General features: G+C 37.9%; 1 protein-coding gene across 5 annotated transcripts in view; it reads right to left on the bottom strand.

Moving 5' to 3' along the window:
- CPNE8 (copine 8) overlaps nt 1-23,739 on the bottom strand; it is a 323,255-nt gene that overhangs the window by 204,972 nt on the left and 94,544 nt on the right. For all 5 annotated transcript variants that reach the window (XR_004351899.1, XM_032646596.1, XM_032646594.1 and 2 more), the window contains one exon: nt 11,401-11,440. Coding sequence is in view for 4 of the 5 variants with exons in the window: in XM_032646596.1 (XP_032502487.1) it covers nt 11,401-11,440 (40 nt within the window). In the remaining variant the exon portion in view is untranslated. The remainder of the gene's footprint in view (nt 1-11,400; nt 11,441-23,739) is intronic.

The following is a 23,739-nucleotide window of genomic DNA, read 5'->3' as shown; positions in this document are numbered from 1 at the left end:
CCATTCAGCCAATCTGTGTCTCTTGGTGGGAGCATTTAGTCCATTTACTTTTAAGGTAATTATTGATAAGTATGTTCCTGTTCCCATTTTCTTAATTATTTTGGGTTCATTGTTGTAGGTCTTTTCCTTCTCTTGGGTTTCTTGTCTAGAAAAGTTCCTTTAGCAGTTGTTGTAGAGCTGGTTTCGTGGTGCTGAACTCTCTCAGCTTTTGCTTGTCTGTAAAAGTTTTAATTTCTCCATCAAATCTGAATGAGATCCTTGCTGGGTAGAGTAATCTTGGTTGCAGGTTTTTCTCCTTCATCACTTTCAATATGTCCTGCCAGTCCCTTCTGGCTTGCAGAGTTTCTGCTGAAAGATCAGCTGTTAACATTATGAGGATTCCCTTGTGTGTTATTTGTTGTTTTTCCTTTGTTGCTTTTTATATGTTTTCTTTGTATCTAATTTTTGACTGTTTGGTTAATATGTGTCTTGGCATGTTTCTCCTTGGATTTATCCTGTATTGGACTCTCTGTGCTTCCTGGGCTTGATAAACTATTACCTTTCCCATATTAGGGAAGTTTTCAACTATAATCTCTTCAAATATTTTTCTCAGTCCCTTTCTTTTTCTCTTCTTCTTCTGGAATCCCTATAATTTGAATGTTGGTGCATTTAATGTTGTCCCGGAGGTCTCTGAGAGTGTCCTCAGTTCTTTTCATTCTTTTTTCTTTACTCTGCTCTGCAGTAGTTATTTCCACTATTTTATCTTCCAGGTCACTTATCCGTTCTTCTGCCTCAGTTATTCTGCTATTGATCCTATCTAGAGTATTTTTAATCTCATTTATTGTGTTGTTCATCATTGTTTGTTCCATCTTTAGTTATTCTAGGTCCTTGTTAAGTGTTTCTTGCATTTTGTCTATACTATTTCCAAGATTTTGGATCATCTTTACTCTCACTACTCTGCATTCCTTTTCAGGTAGACTGCCTATTTCCTCTTCATTTGTTAGGTCTGGTGGGTTTTTATCTTGCTCCTTCATTGGCTGTGTGTTTTTCTGTCTTCTCATTTTGCTTATCTTACTGTGTTTGAGGTCTCCTTTTTGCAGCCTGCAGGTTTGTAGTTCCCATTGTTTTTGGTGTCTGTCCCGAGTGGCTAAGGTTGGTTCAGTGGGTTGTGTAGGCTTCTGTGGAGGGGACTAGTCCCTGTGTTCTGGTGGATGAGGCTGGATCTTGTCTTTCTGGTGGGCATATCCACGTCTGGTGGTGTGTTTTGGGGTGTCTGTAGACTTATTATGATTTTATGCAGCCTCTCTGCTAATGGGTGGGGTTGTTTTCCTGTCTTGCTAGTTGTTTGGCATAGGATGTCCAGCACTGTAGCTTGTTGGTCGTTGAATGAAGCTGGGTGCTGGTGTTGAGATGGAGATCTCTGGTAGATTTTCGCCATTTGCTATTATGTGGAGCTGGGAGGTCTCTTGTGGACCAGTGTCCTGAAGTTGGCTATCCCACCTCAGAGGCACAGCACTGACCCCTGGCTGCAGCACCAAGAGCCTTTCATCCACACGGCTTAGACTCCTTAATTTGGGATGATTCGTTGTCTATTCATGTATTCCACAGATGCAGGGTACATCAAGTTGATTTTGGAGCTTTAATCCACTGCTTCTGAGGCTGCTGGGAGAGATTTCCCTTTCTCTTCTTTGTTTTCACAGCTCCCAGGGGCTCAGCTTTGGATTTGGCCCCGCCTCTGCTTGTAGGTCGCCGGAGGGCGTCTGTTCTTCGCTCAGACAGGATGGGGTTAAAGGAACCACTGTTTCGGGGGCTCTAGCTCACTCAGGCCGGGGGGAGGGAGGGGCACGGATTGCGGGGTGAGCCTGCTGCGGCAGAGGCCAGTGTGACGTTGCAGCAGCCTGAGGCGCACCGTGTGTTCTCCCGGGGGAGTTGTCCCTGGATCCCAGGACCCTGGCAGTGCCGGGCTGCACAGGCTCCCTGGAAGGGAGGTGTGGATAGTGACTTGTGGTTGCACACAGGGTTATTGGTGGCGGCAGCAGCAGCCTTAGCATCTCGTGCCTGTCTCTGGGGTCCGCGCTTTTAGCGGCAGCTCGCACCCTTCTCTGGAGCTGCTTTAAGCAGCGTTCTTAATCCCCTCTCCTTGCGCACCAGGAAACAAAGAGGGAAGAAAAATTCTCTTGCCTCTTCGGCAGGTCCAGACTTTTCCCTGGACTCCCTCCCAGCCAGCCATGGCACACTAACCCCCTGCAATCTGTGTTCACGCCACCAACCCCAGTCCTCTCCCTGCGCTCTGACCGAATCCCGAGCCTCAGCTCCCAGCCCCGCTCGCCCCAGCAGGGGAACAGACAAGCCTCTCGGGCTGGTGAGTGCCTGTCGGCACCGATCCTCTGTGCGGGAATCTCTCTGCTTTGTCCCCCGCACCCCTGTTGCTGTGCTCTCCTCCTTAGCTCCGAAGGTTACCCCTCCGCCACCCGCCATCTCTGCCCGCGAAGGGGCTTCCTATTGTGTGGAAACCTTTCCTCCTTCACAGCTCCCTCCTACCGGTGCAGGTCCCGTCCCTATCCTTTTGTCTCTGTTTATTCTTTTTTCTTTTGCCCTACCCAGGTACGTGGGGGGTTTCTTGCCTTTTGGGAGGTCTGAGGTCTTCTGCCAGCATTCAGTAGGTGTTCTGTAGGAGTTGTTCCACGTGTAGATGTATTTCTGGTGAATCTGTGGGGAGGAACGTGATCTCCGCGTCTTACTCTTCTGCCATCTTCCCAGAAGCCCTAATCATTCATTCTTGATAAGACAGAGTCATGATTTGCCTCCACTTATTGCTTTTACCCATTTTGTGATCATTTAGCATTTTTAAGCACATGCACACCAAGCCAGTAAAAGCAAGAGAAAATAAATGATACAAAATTTCTCACTTTTATAAAATTTTAACCATTGTGGAAAAAAATTGGTGAGGAAAGTTTGTATAACTTGTGAAATTTTATTGTCAGCATTATTTACTAATATTTTACTGTTGGTAATCCCTGCTAATATTGCTGAATTCCTCTATATTTAATGAATTCATAGTAATCACAGCAACTATAGAGATTGAGGAGTCACAGTTATATTATGTGCTATATACTAATATGACAATCATTTATAATAATCAAGAATGGTGCTTCTTTGCTCAATAATCTTTCCTACTTTCCTTTTTTAAAAATAAATTTATTTATTTTATTTTTGGTTGTGTTGGGTCTTCGTTGCTGCAAGTGGGTTTTCTCTAGTTGTGGCGGGGGGGACACTCTTCATTGCTAGGTGCAGGGCTCTCATTGCGGTGGCCTCTCCTGTTGCAGAGCACGGGCTCTAGGCACGTGGGTTTCTGTAGTTGTGGCACTTGGGCTCAGTAGTTGTGGTTTGCGGGCTCTAGAGCGCAGGCTCAGTAGTTATACCGCACGGGCTTAGTTGCTCCGCGGCATGTGGAATTTTCCCAGACCAGGGCTCGAACCCATTTACCCTGCATTGGCAGGCAGATTTCCAACCACTGCACCACCAGGGAAGCCCCTGCTTTCTTAATGGTTGTGCTGTTTGGGGTATAAAGGAAACTCAACATGAAGCAATTCGATTTAATATTTTAAGAAAAATAATTTGTCCCATTTTAACATTATAATAATACACCATTTTTTAAAGCAAGAATTTGTCTTTTTAATGAATGGACCCATCTACAAAGCAAAAATGCTAATCCTACCTCCAAGAAATTAACACAAATTTCTTTTTTTCCCCACCCACTCTTGAAATTTATTTTTTAAATGCACAGAGATAATATAAATAGTAAAAAGTATATACAAAGAAAAATAATTCCTCCACCTATTTCAGGACTAATTCTTACTACACACGTATTACCAGTATCATCAAAATATCATAAAATATTCCCTATAATTTTCAAGAATATGCATACATATATATGTGTGTGTCCATGTGCAGTGTGTTTCTTCATATAATGCTTTCCACAAATGAGAGAATTTCTCACACATTATTATTAATAGTTCTAAACTTAGACATCAGTAGCTAAATTGCAAATATAATTTCAAAATTATACTCTAAAGTTGAATTTATTTTCCCTCAGCACAGTTGTTGATTTTCAAAATAATTCTTGCTTGATAAGAGTCCAAATGAAGGCAGTTAAATAAGACACTGAATGAAAATTAATCTTTCAATGCATGAGTAGTTATTGATCAAAATGAACCAATTTTCTAAAATTATCAACAACATACATATTTAAATTGTGAACCATACTATTTATAGATTAAGAATAAAGCTACTCTATTCACAAATACTATAACAAATCTATGGAAAATATTTACCTTCTAGAGGCACATCATTTTTTTGTCTAGATGTTAGTTCTCATCAGTAAAGATGTGAGAAATGTAATATGCTAACAAAAAATGTTAAGTAAATATTCTCACTGCTGTCAAACATGATGATACAGTCAACAGGCTAAATAACTAGAAAACTTACTATATAGTACTATTAAATAATATGATATATATTATAGCATTATTAAATAATAAATATAATACTATCACACAATGTCATTAAATACTAAGCCCTGAGTAAGGGCCAGTTTTACATGCAAACAATCTCACTTAATATAACATAATGAGTGCCACAGACACTGTCATCAAACCTACCTCAAGCACTGTCCCTAATTCTGTCTCAAAGTCTAAGATGCTACAAGACTATGTTGAAAATGCAAATAGAAACATAATCCATTTATTGAGCATCAGTCTTAAATTCTTTAATTTGAATATGCTTATAAGGCTAGCTCTCATTAGCTGATAAAGACCAGAAAGCTTGTTACATAAAAAAGAAAAGAAAGTTACTATTGAAAAGGCATCAGAGGATAGCACGGAGAGCTCTTTTACACAGGGCAGTCAGGCAAGCCTCTAAGTAGATGACAACTAAGTAGAAATTTCAATAATATAACAGAAAGAACCATGTGAACATTTGAGACAATAGGTAGGTAGGACAAGAAGCAAGAACAAAGTCCCTGAGACAAGAAGATACTTGGGGTGTTTAAGGAAAAGCAAGAGGGTCAGTGGGGTTAGAGTAGAATGAGCAAGGAAGAGAATGGAAGGAGAGGACGGAGCCAAGGGCCCATGATGGACTGTGAATTCTGTCTCAAGTGTGGAGGGAAGCCACTGGAAAATTAATTTGAACTAGAAAGTGATATGTCCTGACTAGCCTTTTTAAATGATAATTCTGGCTAATCATTTCCCACCAAATTTGTAAATGCTAAAGTTCCCCCAAGGTTCTATCCTATTCTCTTCTCCATTTATACTTTTTTATATAATTTTATTGAGTTCCAACTCTATAGGCTGACAGTTCTCAAGTCTCCAGAAATGGCCTAGTCAATATCTCCAGTTAGATGCTTACTGGAGTCTCAAACAATATAAACCTGCCCTGACCACTGATTTCTCTATTCTCATCCCCACCACCTCAGTCTCTTCCTCCCCAATGTACCCCATGGAAATAAACTGTATCTTCATTTATCCAGTTTCCAATAACCTAGGAATCATTCTATTTTCATCTCTTATTTTCAGACCTAATATCTACATCATCATCAACCATATCACCAAAATATATTCCAAATCTGCCACTTTTTACCACTTCAAGGTCTATACTTACCAAATATCGTTTATCTAGCTAAATTAACAGCAGTTTTATAACTAGTCTCTGTTGGTTCACAAGAGCAGGAGTTCCCTGGGTAAAACCTGAAACTGGCCCCTGTACACTGGGGCTTCCCAACCCCATTATCCACTTCAGCTGCCAGTTATTTAAACCTATAAGTCAGATCACATCATCTTCCAGTGAAATCCATAAAAAAAAAATCCAAATTCTTTAAACTTTGGCCTACAAATCTCCACACCATCTGAATTCATCTACCTTTCCAAATTATTCCATTCTTCTTTCCTTACCATTCAGTCTATATAGGGTAGCTATCTTTCAGTCACACCAACATACTAAATTACTTCCTGACTCAAGGTCTTTGCACTACTGTTCCTTTTGCCTTAAATGCTCTTCCCCTAGATTTTCAATAGTTCCCTCCTTCTCTTTAATAAGTATACCCAGGATAAGAACTGGTACAGAATCATGCTGCCTGGTTGAGGGAAATATAAGCTTCTAGCTAACTAGCTTCATGAGTCACCCTCTCTCAGTATCAAAATCTTATTAATATAAATGCTATAAAAAAGTAAGTTATCTTAGCCATTTATTTGCATTTGTTTTTATTGAATAAATCTATATACGCCACTTCCCCAACTCTAAACTGTAAGCTGTTTTAGGACAAGGATCTTGTTTGTCTTATTCATTGCTATATTTCTCAGCATTACAAGAGTGCCTGGAATATATTTATTGCTTACCTGGTTGTGTGAATATATATTAGAATTCAATTCAGTTATATATGGGTTAAACTGACATATTCTAATGAAAAACTTTCCCCACTTATAAATCTATTCCTATGAAAAATGCATTTCATGATCTGAACAATTAATTAACTTTCATATAAAATTTTCAAATACAACTGACCTATATGTGGAAGTTTATATATATAATATTTAGAAAATATATTGAAGAACACACACATCTTCACTGAAGGTTGGTATTTTGTGGCTGAAATAATCCAGTGAGCAATTAACTATCTAAAACAAAAACTGTAGTGGGTACCTTCCAAGACCAACCAAATGGATAAATGCATTTTGGATTGCCTGGTAGGTATGAAAACTTAGTACACAAAGTACAGTTTCGATGTTATCTGCTCCAGAACACCAAAAAGAATCCTAGATACATCAATTATGGGCCTGTTAATAATCTTTTCATTAATGATGCAATTAAATTATGCAAATGGAAATATGTAAAGCAATTTCCTTAGAGAATCATGAAATGGATAAATCATCTAAAAGAATACATCCCTGGATTCCATAAGTCAGCTGTGAACATAACGTTTCTTCACTAAAAACTTGTCCACCACCAATAAAATCAATTAAAGTTATACTGATTCTTCATCTATTCACCTGTATTCATTTGCAATGTTAGAAATCTAAGGTACAGTTCTATATTATATCTCCATTTTCCTTATTAGTACCAAAAATTTAAGACTGGTACTTAAGACCCCTAAGTACTAGAAACCAAATAAAATCATCCTGAAAGTGGGATCTTTCAAAATTATCAGAAATGAGAAAGAGAAAAAATTTATTATAGTTAACTCAAGGAGTCTCTCTTGCTACCAAATCCCTTTTGTAAAAGATAGGTGCCTGTACTCCACATGCAAGCGCAGGCACTTAGCAGTATTTCCTAAAAGGTTTTAGTTTTTCTTTCCCTTTGCAAAATTGGAAGGTGTAGACAACCACACTTGTAAAGAACTGCATCTTCAGGGAATAAACCTAGTTTATTTATTGGTTTCTCTGGTCTTTCAAATGCCTCCTGAATTCCTTTTGGGTTGAATGAGTTATATGCTCTTTTACCTAAAATCTGTACTTGTTTGCTTTCAAATAAAGATGGGTTTTTGTTGTTGCTAATATCTAGCAGAAATTCAAAGCAGTTATCTCTAACAATTCCTGTAACAATTCAAAAACACATTTCCTCCTTCTTTTGACACGCTTCATCCACTCTTAGCTCAGGCACTATTAAGTAATTTGTGTTGCTTACTATATATATTTGAGAAATATAACAGAGAATAATGTGAGAATACATTAAAATGTGAGATAATATAAACTACAGGAACTATAAAAAGCTATGCAATACTCCAGCAGAAAAGTGATGAAAATGTGAACTAAGGCAGTAACGGTAAGGAAATAAGACAGAAGAGAAGCAATTCTTTGTTAGAATGAGCAGGATTTGGTGACTCACTAGATATGAGACAGGAAGAGGTTAAGGAAGACTGACCCTGAAATATAAGGGGAAGGAGATGTTAAGCAATTCTACTTGGGAGAGTTAGTGCTCAGTTTCCATTCAGGAAAGGAAATGGGGTAAGATTCATAAAGAAGTGAAAACTGAACAAGAAACATCAGTTCTAAAGGGGTGACTTTCTGTGATTGACTCAGGGCTGTCAGAGCTTTCCAAGACCTCCTCTGGGTAGGGGTTATCACTGCTCTCTAAAGGTATAACTACAGCTTTGAGTGCAATAGGCCAGGTGGAATATCTCAGAGCTCCTGTATTTGATGGAAGTAGATTTAATGTGTTTAAAGTTAAACACAATTTGTTTCTCGGTTCCTTTTTAAAGGGTCTCTAAAGCACTGTGTTATGGTATTAAACAAGCCAATATTATGTGTGCTGTTAATTATTTATCTTTATTCTCAGTCATTCAAGAGCTAAGTGTGTCTTCTTTTAAAGAATCATTTCAGGGCTTCCCTGGTGGCGCAGTGGTTCAGAGTCCGCCTGCCGATGCAGGGGACACGGGTTCGTGCCCCGGTCCGGGAAGATCCCACACGCCACAGAGCGGCTGGGCCCGTGAGCCATGGCCGCCGGGCCTGAGCGTCCGGAGCCTGTGCTCTGCAATGGGAGAGGCCACAACAGTGACAGGCCCATGTACCACAAAAAAAAAAAAAAAAAAAAAAAAAAAAAGAGAGAGAGAATCATTTCAGAAACTTGAAATGTTTTTGTCATAACAAGGATCGGGAAAATTATATGAAAGTTTTCTAAATAAGTACACTGTGTTGATGATTATTCTCATGAAGATAATACAGGCAGAGGAGCAAAATTGGGATGGAAAAGGTCATTAAAAATACATTTTTGATATATTTGAATTTTAGGCTTCTGCAGAATATCTACCAAGGACTATCTGACAAGCAGTTGGAAACTTAGATTTTCTGGGGTGTACAGAGGGTACATGAATCATCAAGATAAGACAGGTAAATGACTGAACTCTCCCAAAGAGAGTTTATACAATGAGATGAGATGAAAATTGAAAATAAAGCCATAAGAAGCACTAATATTAAGGAATAGGAGGAGAAAGAGAAACTAAAAAATAATAGGTACTGAATAAACAGAGAGGTAGGAAAAGAAGCAAGGGAAAAATTTCCATGGAAGTCAAGGGAGGTAGGTATTTCAAGAATACAGTAGTCAATCGTGTCCAAAATAATGGGGAGATCAAGTAAAGTAAAGAATGAAGGGAGGCCACTACATTTTGATCTAACCTATGTCAGAATAGTTTAAGCAGAAATGAACATGAGAATACAGTAAAGAAATTGAAGGGAGAATGAAAAGGAAGTTATGATAGAAACCCAGGCTGTTTGGTAAAGAAGTATGGTGATGAGAAGATAGTAAAAGAGATATCATGACAGTAAAACAGAGTCAGGATATTTACTTATGAAAAAAATGCTATTCTACAAAAGAAAAATATTTGAAAAGATATGTACATTGATGGCTTCTATAAGACATATCTCTTACATAAAAATATTTAGTCATTACTGATTATTAAAGGAAGACATAGTTAATCATGTTTGAGGTACCTTCCTATCCCATATTCCATATACTATGTCCTGAATATCAATGGTAAGGACTACATGTTAGTAGTAGTAGTCCTCACACTCACCCTCAATATATACAACCCCATGAAAATGTCCTTAACTTCTCAGTTATTATGCCCTCTGAAGACTAGTCTAAACTGAGAAACACTGAGAAATTATATTCAGAGAGAGTGGGCACTTGAAAGTCTATGCCCAGTCAGTGTTAGGGAGGTCATTTTCCCTATGTACACAGGATGAATAAACAGAGAAACTTGGTCTTCAGAGAGAAACAGAATCTCAGAGAAAAGCCATAGTGAAAAGAATATGTGGCTTTATTGACTGAGAGAGAGAAACAGAGAAAATAGCTGTCTCAGTCCAACCCACCATGCCTGTTTCTAGCTGCAATTCCCATACAGCAAGTTACATGTCACATTTATGAGATGCTCCTAAATCCCTTCAATAAACCCCCTCCATGTGAGATAAGTTAATGCATTTTTGTTCCTTGCAACTAGATAATTTTGACTAGAAAATGTGGTTCTTTTTCTGATTCTTCCAATGAAGTTTCGAAAACTTCCAATACAAAGCTATGCAAATAAGTTTTAAATGTCTAACTACATGCTATAAGTCTTATCTTAAGGAGTAGAAGGGTATCATGGCAACTGCAATGAACTTTACTTATGGGAAGTAATGAGCTTGTTACAGCATTCTTTTCAAATTGTACAAAGACTAACCTTTGAATCTTTCTTCAAATGATTCTGCTCTATGCTCCATAACAGAAATAAATATCATACCTCCTTTAATGAAGGAAAAGATCAGTAAATTGTGATTTTTTTACCACCATGACCAGGCTTCCAGTTTTCCCAAATCACCTTGGGATCACCCCCTACATCCCCTCTCTCTTCTCTGAACTATGACATTCCCTGTCTGTAAACTACACAGGAAATTATACGTATCTAGATAGATAGATAGATTGATCGATCGATCTCCACCTATTCTAGCTAATAGCCTACAAAAAGAGAAAAATCTCACCTTCTGAGCCTCTGGGCATGAACATTAGTCTGGCTGACCTCGCAACACTGGCACAGCTACCAATTTTACATTTGTATACTCAGATTTCACTTAAAACCTAGTTAAACCCCTTTCAGAATACTCTTTTCACCCCCATCCAGCCCTTCCTATTAGATATGGCCTAATTCCAAACTGGCCAATATTCCGTTGATAAAACCACCAGTGCTTAGCCAAAGAATATCACTCTCATCCCTCACTTCCCACCACCTCCTCTTTTTCTGCCTAACTCTGACACTGTTGCTGCTCCTGAACCTGGAAACTCCCCAGATAACAGTTGTTGCCTGGTGAGTAAATCTCTTAAGGAAACGGAATGGGAAGATCAGAGCCCAGAAAGGAAAAAAAGATAGTACGTGACTGGTGGATGGACTCCATGTCTGTGTTACTCATCTTGTACGCTCAGAAACTGCCATGGTACCTGGCATGAGGAGGTACTTAGAAAATACTGTTGAACAAATGAACTACAGGGACAGCAGAATAGCAAATCACTCTGCCTACACCCTAGTACTTTCCATTCTCTCAAAAGTGAAGACTCCCAAAAAGACATAATCTTACTATTTCATCTTCTTAACCTGATCCAACTTTGAACATTATAGGGAACTGACATCATTTCTTTAAAAAAAACCAAATATAACAAATAAGTAAGATTAATCCATTTCACATACTGAAGATATCTTTCTTTCAATAAGCTTCTCCAAATGTTATTCTAGTGTTCTTTAAAAATGTTATTTATTTTCAATGCATTTATTACATAAGTTGTGGACATATAACCTTAATATTAATCAATCAATATTAATCAATCAACATAAATATCAATCAAATCATGATATTATAATTTATATTTGCAACCATCATAAAGAACATAAAAATATGAACTTACATGTTTTGACAAGTTGGGACTCTTCGAATCAACATCATACCTAAAAGATTAAATATAAAATTTAAATTATTTCCACAAAATAAAGTTAGAGAAAAATGTCAGTATATCCCCCAAAACATAAATAAAAAATGAATCAAAATTATATGAATAGGGAGAAAAACTTAGCAAATTTAGAAATTTCTCATAATCTGTGGCCTGCATACCAAAGGTAGAATTCACAATCCCTGGGTGCTTTTATTTCTACAACTTAAGTAGAAGTCCTAATATTTTCACAGTCATGAATTCTTCTGCTCGATAAGACAAGTTTAAAATTTCCCTTTTCTGTGAATCAATAGATTCCTAATAGCCGTAAAAACTGAAATTTCCCTTTTAAAACAAGTGCGGATAACAGGCTATCATTTGTTATAATTACATTATATATAAATATATTATATTATATTATATCATAATTCTTATTTAATATCATAAGTGTTCTCATTAATTTTGAAATTTGGCCAAAGTAATGACATATTATATTTCCCCAATCACAGAACTTGGGGAAACCACGTATTTTATGGAAAAAGAAATGTATTTATATAGGATTATTATATGTTCTGTTTTTGATCACTTAGTACTGGAAATAAATGATTTCTTAAGGAGATCCTGGAAAAACATCACCTACTGTCACTTTAGCCCCTTGTTTTAAAAAAATTTTTAGAAACAGAAAGGCTGTTAATAACCAAAACAATCTCAATTTACTGAATTCTTAAATAGGAAAATATTTGTACTGGTTCCAGTCTTTCTCCCAAATCATATTCCTTTCACATTCTTTGTGCATAGCTTCCTACCAAAAATTAACTGCCTTTTTTTAAAGGTTTAAGTCTTCCCTCTCACATAACAAAAATGTTTCACAGAGAAATGAAGCATCTAGTCAAAAAAAGGCAAAGAAAAAGAGTTCACTGAGTGTACTGATTCTGGGCAGAGGTGCACTTACTCCATAGCAAAGAATGTTTACCACAAACTGGCTTTAAAATTGTGTGATGCAAATACCTGCTTCAGAAGAATTACAAATTACTCTTCTTCACGTCAGGGAATTTTGACACTCTCAACAGCTGTAAACTAGAATTTTGAAGCAACAAATTGCCAACATCTACTGAAGACCTACAAATATTAGTTAAAAAATATTTTTCTTATTCAAGAAATTTTTCTTGTTCAAAACAATTTCTAAGTGTAAAATTAGCAACTGTAGCAATATCAAAGGTAAAACTCTGCTCTGCTGGCTCCTTCTCAAGTATCATCCCTGGAAACCATTTTCTATAAAGGGTTTAGTGTAGACTAGGGAGAAATAACATGGTATATTCAGCTCAGTTAAAAAAGCAAAAAGAAACGTATTTATGTTTTCATCACAAAGAGTTTAAGTATCCTCACATACAATCCTCCTTCATTGTCTTTAACAAAGCTTTTAATGCTATTACCTCAAAAATAGGTAATTTACAGCATACCTCTGAAGGCTTTAAATAATATGCTGGATTACAATGCACTTGAAATTACCATGATTTTTCTTCTAAGAGAATTTTCCTTCTAACTTTTCTAAAAGTATCACTGGTTTTAATCCTCACAAGTCAGAACATAAACACAACATTCTAAATAGTTAAAAATATATCTGTGTGCATGGGGGTGGGGCTGTGTGAATGTGGGTGTCTGTCTATGCTTATAAGTGCCATAATCTCCTTAAGTAAAAGAGAATACACTGCAAAGAAGAAGTTCAGTAGTTTACCCCCAGGATGGTACACTTGTGCCTAAATGTACTAACAGCAATTTTGTAAACCATTTCATCCTGTTGTTGAAATCTTATTAGTAGACTACTGAATTGGCAGTAACTGATTTGAATGGCTCCTAAGGATTATGTTTTCTAGTGGAGGGTAACAGATGTTGACTGGAATTTTTCCTGTATTTCTGAAATTCCAACTAAGGTCAAAGCTGTAAACAAAAGATACTAAGTTTCTCTTCACGCTTAGCTCACAGATCCCATTGAGTCACTCTCATTAGGGTCAGACCCTTCTCCACAAAGCTTACTCGTGAAGTGACAGGCTATTCCTTACTTCTGAGGGGACATCAGGAGGTTCTTTCCAATCCCTAAAGCAAGGTGAAGGGGAGCTCCAAAACCTAGGGTGATTGTATGAAGAGGAGAACAGCATCTGGTTTCCCTGCCACTTAAAGAACCTGCCTATAGGTCCATCCTAGGATGCCAATGGAAGAGAATGTTAGCTGACACTGTTAGGAAGTGCCTTCTAAGAGCTGAAGAACAAGGAACAATGTCCTTTTGAAAGTAAGAAGGACCCTCTGGGGCTCCTGGGTATGGAAGCCTTTCCATTTCCCCCGTTCTCATTTGTAGGGAACAGACTCCAGCCTCCATAAGCTTCCCTGAGTTCCAAAGGGCAGATTACAACAGTTGCTAATCAAGGAAGGGAGGGGATGCAGAGACAAGGGAGGAGCAGCAGAGAAACAATAGTGCAGCCTTGGGGCAGGGCCCTGGTTCACCCTAAAGGAGTACACATAACAATATCTTTAAGCTCTTTATAGGATTAAAACTTCCAAGAAATGGAAGATGTTGGAATTATTCATTCCGGAGAAGACCACCTGAGGCCAGATTAAAGGAATCAGAGAAGCACATCAATAGATTACCTGAGACCAGATTAGAGGAATGAAGGCCTTGAACACACACTAATCTTATCAGGAACCCCACCCTTGAATCCTTGCTATAAAACTCATCAACAAATCTTCCCAGGTTGGGACACAACCTTTCAAGAGCAGCAGCATTCTGTGTCTCCCTTTGCCTGGCAAAGCAATAAAGCTATTCTTTTCTACTTCACCCAAAACTCTGTCTCTGAGATTTGATTCAGCACCACTGCACAGCTTTTTAGTCCCCTTGATATGTGACCCCTGTGGCCAGTATCCTCTAAGGTCTAGGCTTTGTAGAACCCACATATCTGCCTCCCAACTCCCCTAGCTTTCTGCTCTTCCACTCCCCTTCTCTCCTGCAAGTAGTTATGATAGAAGCTCCAAATGAGGGGAGAGAAAGTGAAGAGTTTTGGATTAAGTTTGAGATTAAAGTTTTAAAATGAATAGTACATAACTATTAACAAAATGAGATGGTTCTGATAAACAAAAGTGATTGAAAAGTCATGCAATTAGACCTTGGCATTGTTAAGGTAGCCCTTAACCAATGGGAAAAACTGGAATTGGCAGTGTTGGGACAATTATTGGAAAAAATAAAGCAACATATTTTCCCCCAAAGTGTTGAGAATCTTCAAAACTAGATTATAATAACATAATACACTCCATAATTATCACCACCTGATTTATCAAGGAGGAAAATCATCTACTAGGTAAGTCAAACCTACACTTATAACTCCCTTGTTGTTCTAGGCTAAATGGAAAAACAAGAGCAAAAAGAATTATATCTGATTTCTTACATTCTCCTCACATACTACATAGTGATACAGCTACCCACACTTCTTGCTCAAAGACATTTCTGTACAGCTGTTCTGCCAATAATAAAATTTTCAACTATGACAACAAAGTAATTTATAAAGTACCTATACTATTATAGGTGTAACAGTTATATAACAAAATAAATAAAAGTTTATGACTTTATCTGTGATATATACATAGCATGATGACAGAAACCATGTCTCTTTAATGAGTAAGTACACATCAAATCAAAAAGGCAGGAGAATTTTACAACTCATAGCTGATAAACTAATCTTAAAAATATCTCAGGCAAATCACCATAACAATAATTGTGGATTAATAAGAACTTACAGGAATTTGGGCCACTGCTGCCAGGAATCAGGAATACATATTCATTCATTTTCTTTCTCTCTCTCTCTGACTACAATTTTCTATCAGCATTGAAAGTTAACTAAAAATACCTCCCCAAAGCCATTTCTCAAACCTTCCATAATATGCAATTGTTTAGATGTTGTACTTCCAAAGCTTCTTTTTTATTGTTTTCTAGAATTTTGTAAAATCAATACACAGGTTAACTAAATAAAACACAATTCTGAAAACCATTTACACCTATCTGTTGGCCAATGTAGACTACTGCACTATTCAGCACTGCTGTTCCTTCAAAGGGACATGTTACTGTAAACATGTTGGAGTATTTGTGGTAGTGCTCTGAGTGATGCACATTGGGATTACAGGTGATTTTATTGACTACTTTATCCTTTTCTCATTTCCTAAATTTTCTACAATGAACATTTTCTCCTAGGACTAATACATTGCTAAGACAAAATTAAAAAACTAATCATAGTTAGGTACAATGGATAAATAGGTACTCATAACTAGAGAACAATTACACTGTTCTTCACATTTATTTAGATAGATATGGTGGAAAAATCACAATGTTTTAAAAAAAGAAAGAAAGCCTGCTCTCCCAGGTTATATGAGATACTTACAAAAGTGCAAAATCAGAAGAAATTATTTAAAGTGATATCAAAAATAGTACATAAACTAAGAGAATATACTTGTTACTTTTCTTGACAATCTTCTCCAGGTATCCCCTTCTGTGGTCCTAACTGTCTGAATTTTTTAGAGATCATATAAAATTGAAATAATATTATTTGACTCAAATTTCTGAAATTAACCAAATACATTCAAAAGTTTAAATGATAACTTATTTAACTCAAGTTTGCAATATGCTTTCACATTTCAAATATGACACAATTTCTATGAGAAATCCTGTAAATTTTAGAAAAAAGGAAAAAGCTGAAGAAGTTAAAATATATCATTTACCTACATTAATTTGGTACTTTATTTCTTCTTGTTACACTATGATAAAATAATACAACATGTTCCCATTCTAATCAAACATACTAATTTCCTATATATTCTTACTTTTGCTTACTTATATTAAATATATTCCATTACTACATTCACTGTGCAGTAGAACACTTCAAACATTTACTTTCATCAGTATTAGATAACCAAGACAAAAATAAAAATTCCTCAGTCCAGGCATTATTTATTCTCTTCATAAAATTTTAGACATTCGGGCTTTGTACAATTAAATTATAAACTATTTTATGCAAAATTTAATTCTGTATTGGAAAGCACAGATCCAATGAACATGTTAATTAAACTATCCAGGCCTCAGTTTTCTCATTTATAAAAATGAGATTGGGGCTTCCCTGGTGGCGCAGTGGTTGAGAGTCTGCCTGCCGATGCAGGACACGGGTTTGTGCCCCGATCCGGGAGGATCCCACATGCCACGGAGCGGCTTGGCCCGTGAGCCATGGCTGCTGGGCCTGCACGTCTGGAGCCTGTGCTCCGCAACGGGAGAGGCCACAGCCGTGAGAGGCTTGCATACCGAAAAACTAAAATATATATATATATGAGATAACTCTGCCTCAGAAATTTATTGTATTGGTTAAATCTGTTTACATATAGCAATGATTCTATTACAAACTGTGAATAACAGCAGTAGTATTACTATCATGAACCACATCTTTTTGTCTGTACTTACAAAACTTACTCTCAAACAGTATGAGCTTCCATAGTTATTTTACTTAGTTTATAAAAAACTGGAAGGTATTAGTAACAAACATATTAAACCATCTAATCATTCTTTTCTTCCATATTTCCACCAGTAAGCGTGCTGAAGTTTTGTTTTTTTTTTTTTAATTCCATGAATCACATACAGTACAATATTACTGATTTATCACAAAATATTAGAGAAATACGTTGTTCTATCAATGGCCTAACTTCCTTCCTACCTTTAAGTCTTCCTTGTCCATGCCAAGCATACCTGGTGAGCTTGACAAACATGGTATAAGTATCAGGTGCTTCACGAACCTAATATATTCTCATTTGAGTCATTAGTTTGTCAAAGTAACTCTTGAAATGGCATTTGGTAAAATAGACATAATATTTAAATGACTAACCAACACCAAGTTCAGTGGAATTATATTTTCTTACCTGGACACTCCTTAAAATCCATTAGCTTCCTTAGTCTCATGTTCAGTAGAGATGAGCACGTGACCACCACTCTGTGTACAGGTAAATCATTCTTTACCTACTTCTCTCCAGAATGACCTGACCAGCTCTTAATTTTTGCTCTCTGGTCTACTGACTAACACGTGATTGCTATCATACTTTTTAGAGCACCATTTTCCTTCCTTTCCTTCTACTAAGGCAATTCTATAATAGCCACAATTATGAATGTGAAATGACGTGGACTTAAGAAACCAATACCAGGAGGGCTAAAATTAGACAACAGTGTGGGAAAGTGGGTGAGTACCACAGTTCACCTCTGTGGAACAAAAACTCAATAACTAATAATATCTTGTAAACAGACTGACTCCAGATTCTCTGTGGATAGGGAGTTGAACTTAAAGATAATATTTTAATATGTCTGATTCAGCATCAAAATAAAAAGAATATTAAAAATTCTAGCTTTATTCCAGGGAGAAGATGGCAGAAGAGTAAGACGCAGAGATCACCTTCCTCTCCACAGATATATCAGAAATACATCTACACGTAGAACTGCTCCTATAGAACACCCACTGATTGCTGGCAGAAGACCTCAGACCTCCCAAAAGGCAAGAAAGTCCCCACGTACCTGGGTAAGGCAAAAGAAAAAAGAATAAACAGAGACAAAAGGATAGGGATGGGACCTGCACCAGTGGGAGGGAGCTGTGAAGGAGGAAAGGTTTCCACACACCAGAAGCCCCTTCACGGGCAGAGACTCCGGTGGTGGAGGGGGGAAGCTTCAGAGCCACGGAGGAAAGCACAGCAACAGGGGCGGTGGGCAAAGCGGAGAAATTCCCGCACAGAGGATCAGTGCCAACCAGCACTCACCAGCTCGAGAGGCTTGTCTGCTCACACGCCGGGACAGGCGGGGGCTGGGAGCTGAGGCTCGGACTTCGGTCGGATTCCTGGAGAGGACTGGGGTTGGCAGCGCGAACACAGCCTAAAGGGGTTAGTGCACCACAGCTAGCTGGGAGGGAGTCCGGGAGAAGTCTGGAGTGGCCGAAGAGACAAGAGACTTTCTCTTGCCTCTTTGTTTTGTGCTGCATGAGGAGAGGGGATTAAGAGTGGTGCTTAAAGGAGCTCCAGAGACGGGCGTGAGTCACGGCTATCAGAGCAGACCCCAGAGACTGGCATGAGGCGCTAAAGCTGCTGCTGCCACCACCAAGAAGCCTGTGTGCCAGAACAGGTCACTATCCATGCCGCCCCTCCCGGGAGCCTGTGCAGCCCGCCACTGCCAGAGTCCCGTGACCTAGGGACAACTTCCCCAGGAGAACGCACAGTGCACCTCAGGCTGATGCAAAGTCACGCCGGCCTGTGCTGCCTCAGGCTCGCCTGCATCCATCCCCCTCCATCCCCCCAGCCTCAGTAAGCCAGAGGACCCAAATCAGCTGCTCCTTTAACACCATCCTGTCTGAGCAAAGAAGAGATGCCCTCAGGTGACCTACACGCAGAGGCGGGGCCAAATCCAAAGCTGAACCCCAGGAGTTGTGCAAACAAAGAAGAGAAAGGGAAATTCTCCCAGCAGCCTCAGAAGCAGCGGATTAAAGCTCCACAATCAACTTGGTGTACCCTGCATCTGTGGAACAGCTGAATAGACGACAAATCATCCCAAATTGAGGAGGTGGACTTTGGGAGCAAGATATATTATTTTTTCCCCTTGTCCTCTTTTTGTGAGTGTGTATGTATATGCTTCTGTGTGAGATTTTGTCTGTATAGCTTTGCTTTCACCATTTGTCCTAGGATTCTGACCGTCCAGTTTTCTTCTTTTTTTTTACTTTAAAAATTTTTTTCTTAATAATTATTTTTTCTTTTAATTATTTTATCTTACTTTATTTTATTTTATCCTCTTTCTTTCTTTTAATTTTTTTCTCCCATTTATTCTGAGCCATGTGGAAACAGGCTCCTGGTGTTCCAGCCAGGCATCAGGGCTGTGCCACAGAAGTGGGAGAACCAACTTCAGGACACTGGTCCACGAAAGGCCTCCCAGCTCCACGTATATCAAACGGTGAAAATCTCCCAGAGATCTCCATCTCAACACCAACACCCAGCTTCACTCAACAACCAGCAAGCTACACTGCTGGACACCCTATGCGAAACAACGAGCAAGACAGGAACACAGTCCCATACATTAGCAGAGAGGCTGCCTAAAATCATAATAAGGCCACAGACACCCCAAAGCACACCACCAGACATGGACCTGCCCACCAAAAAGACAAGATCCAGCCTCATCCACCAGAACACAGGCACTACTCCCCTCCACCAGGAAACCTACACAACCCACTGAAGCAACCTTAGCCACTGGGGACAGACATGAAAAACAACAGGAACTACAAACCTGCAGTCTGCAAAAAGGAGACCCCAAAACAGTAAGATAAGCAAAATGAAAAGACAGAAAAACACACAGCAGATGAAGGAGCAAGGTAAAAACCCACCAGACCTAACAAATAAAGAGGAAATAGGCAGTCTACCTAAAAATGAGTTCACAATAATGATAGCAAAGATGATCCAAAATCTTGGATATAGAATAGAGAAAATGCAAAAACATTTAACAAGGACCTAGAAGAACTAAAGATCAAACAAGCAATGATGAACAACACAATAAATGAAGTTAAAAATACTCTAGAAGGAATCAATAGAATAACTGAAGCAGAAGAACGGATAAGTGACCTGGAAGATAATATAGTGTAAATAACTACTACAGAGCATAATAAAGAGAAAAGAATGAAAAGAATTGAGGACAGTCTCAGAGACCTCTGGGAGAACAATAAACACACCTATACTCGAATTATAGGGGTCCCAGAAGAAGAGAAAAAGAAAGGGACCAAGAAAATATTTAAAGAGATAATAGTTGAAAACTTCCCTAATATGGGAAAGGAAAGAGTTAATCAAGTCCAGGAAGCACACAGAATCCCAAACAGGATAAATCCAAGGAGAAACACACCGAGACACATATTAATCAAACTATAAAAAGTTAAATACAAAGAAAACATATTAAAAGCAGCAAGGGAAAAACAACAAATAATACAGAAGGGAATCCCCATACGGTTAACAGCTGATCTTTCAGCAGAATCTCTGCAAGCCAGAAGGGAATGGCAGGATATATTTAAAGTGATGAAGGAGAAAAACCTACAACCACGATTACTCTAACCAGAAAGGATCTCATTCAGATTGATGGAGAAATTAAAATCTTTACAGACAAGCAAAAGCTGAGAGAGTTCAGCACCACCAAACCAGCTTTACAACAAATTCTAAAGGAACTTCTCTAGGCAAGAAACACAAGAGAAGGAAAAGACCTACAATAACAAACAAAAACAATTAAGTAAATGGGAATAGGAACATACATATCAATAATTACCTTAAATGTAAATGGATTAAATGCTCCCACCGAAAGACACTGACTGGCTGAATGGATACTAAAACAATACCCGTATAGATACTGTCTACAAGAGACCCATTCAGACCTAGGGACACATACAGACTGAAAGTAAGGGGATGGAAAAAGATATTCCATGCAAATGGAAATCAAAAGAAAGCTGGAGTAGCAACTCTCATATCAGAAAAAATAGACTTTAAAATAAAGATTATTACAAGAGACAAAGAAGGACACCACATAATGATCAAGGGATCAATCCAAGAAGAAGATATAACAATTGTAAATATTTATGCACCCAACATAGGAGCACCTCAATACATAAGGCAAATACTAACAGCCATAAAAGGGGAAATCAACAGTAACACATTCATAGTAAGGGACTTTAACACCCCACTTTCACCAATGGACAGATCATCCAAAATGAAAATAAATAAGGAAACACAAGCTTTAAATGATACCTTAAACAAGATGGACTTAATTGATATTTATAGGACATGCCATGCAAAAACAACAGAATACACATTTTTCTCAAGTGCTCATGGAACACTCTCCAGGTAGATCATACCTTCGGTCACAATCTAGCCTTGGCAAACTTAAGAAAATTGAAATAATATCAAGTATCTTTTCCAACCACAATGCTATGAGACTAGATATCAATTACAGGAATGATGTGTAAAAAATACAAACACATGGAGGCTAAACAATACACTACTTAATAACGAATTGATCACTGAAGAAATCAAAGAGGAAATCAAAAAATACATAGAAGCAAATGACAACAGAGACACGACGACCCAAATCCTATGTGATGCAGCAAAAGCAGTTACAAGAGGGAAGATTATAGCAATACAATCCTACCTTAAGAAACAGGAAACACCTCAAATAAAAAACTTAACCTTGCACCTAAAGCAATTAGAGAAAGAAGAACAAAACAAGACCAAATTTAGCAGAAGAAAAGAAACCATAAGGAGCAGATCAGATATAAATGAAAAAGAAATGAAGGAAATGATAGCAAAGATCAATAAAACTAAAAGCTGGTTCTTCGAGAAGATAAACAAAATTGATAAACCGTTAGCCAGACTCATCAAGAAAAATAGGAAGAAGACTGAAATCAATAGAATTAGAAATGAAAAAGGAGACGTAACAACTGACAGTGCAGAAATACAAAAGATCATGAGGGATTACTACAAGCAACTCTATGCCAATAAAATGGACAACCTGGAAGAAATGGACAAATTCTTAGAAATGCACAACTTGCTGAGATTGAACCAGGAAGAAATAGAAAATATGAACAGACCATTCACAAGCACTGAAATTGAAACTGTGATTAAAAATCTTCCAACAAACAAAAGCCCAGGACCAGATGGCTTCACAGGTGAATTCTATCAAACGTTTAGAGAAGAGCTAACACCTATCCTTCTCGAACTCTTCCAAAATATAGCAGAGGGAGGAACACTCCCAAATTCCTTCTACGAGGCCACCATCACCTTGATACCAAAACCAGACAAGGATGTCACAAAGAAAGAAAACTACAGGCAAATATAACTGATGAACATAGATGCAAAAATCCTCAACAAAATACTAGCGAACAGAATCCAACAGCACATTAAAAGGATCATACACCATGATCAAGTTGGGTTTATTACAGGAATGCAAGGATTCTTCTATATACAGAAATCAATCAATGTGATATACCATATTAACAAATTGAAGGAGAAAAACCATATGATCATTTCAATAGATGCAGAGAAAGCTTTCGACAAAATTCAACACCGATTTATGATAAAAACCCTGCAGAAAATAGGCATAGAGAGAACTTTCCTCAACATAATAAAGGCCATATATGACAAACCCACAGCCAACATCATCCTCAATGGCGAAAAACTGAAAGCATTTCCACTAAGATCAGGAACAAGACAAGGTTGCCCACTCTCACCACTCTTATTCAACATAGTTTTGGAAGATCTAGCCACAGCAATCAGAGAAGAAAAATAAATAAAAGGGATCCAAATCGGAAAAGAAGAAGTAAAGCTGTCACTGCTTACAGATGACATGATACTATACATAGAGAATCCTAAAGATGCTACCAGAAAACTACTAGAGCTAATCAATGAATTTGGTAAAGTGGCAGGATACACAATTAATGCACAGAAATCTCTGGCATTCCTATACACTAATGATGAAAAATCTGAAAGTGAAATTAAGACAACACTCCCATTTACCACTGCAACAAAACCAATAAAATATCTAGGAATAAACCTACCTAAGGAGACAAATGACCTGTATGCAGAAAATTATAAGACATTGATGAAAGAAATTAAGGATGATTCAAATAGATGGAGAGATATACCATGTACTTGGATTGGAAGAATCAACACTGTGAAAATGACTCTACTACCCAAAGCAATCTACACATTCAATGCCATCCCTATGAAACTACCACTGGCATTTTTCACAGAACTAGAACAAAAAAATTTCACAATTTGTATGGAAACACAAAAGACCCCGAATAGCCAAAGCAATCTTGAGAACGAAAAATGGAAGTGGAGGAATCAGGCTTCTTGACTTCAGACTATTCTACAAAGCTACAGTAATGAAGACACTATGGTACTGGCACAAAAACAGAAAGATAGATCAATGGAACAGAATAGAAAGCCCAGAGATAAACCGACGCACATATGGTCACCTTATCTTTGATAAAGGAGACAAGAATATACAGTGGAGAAAAGACAGCCTCTTCAATATGTGGTGCTGGGAAAACTGGACAGGTACATGTAAAAGTATGAAATTAGAACACTCCCTAACACCATAAACAAAAATAAACTCAAAATGGATTAAAGACCTAAATGTAAGGCCAGACACTATCAAATTCTTAGAGGAAAACATAGGCAGAACACTCGATGACATAAATCACAGCAAGATCATTTTTGACCCACCTCCTAGAGAAATGG

The sequence above is a fragment of the Phocoena sinus genome, chromosome 10, assembly GCF_008692025.1.
Source record: "Phocoena sinus isolate mPhoSin1 chromosome 10, mPhoSin1.pri, whole genome shotgun sequence".
NCBI classification, from domain to species: Eukaryota; Metazoa; Chordata; class Mammalia; order Artiodactyla; family Phocoenidae; genus Phocoena; species Phocoena sinus.
This window is presented reverse-complemented; position numbering and strand designations above follow the sequence as displayed.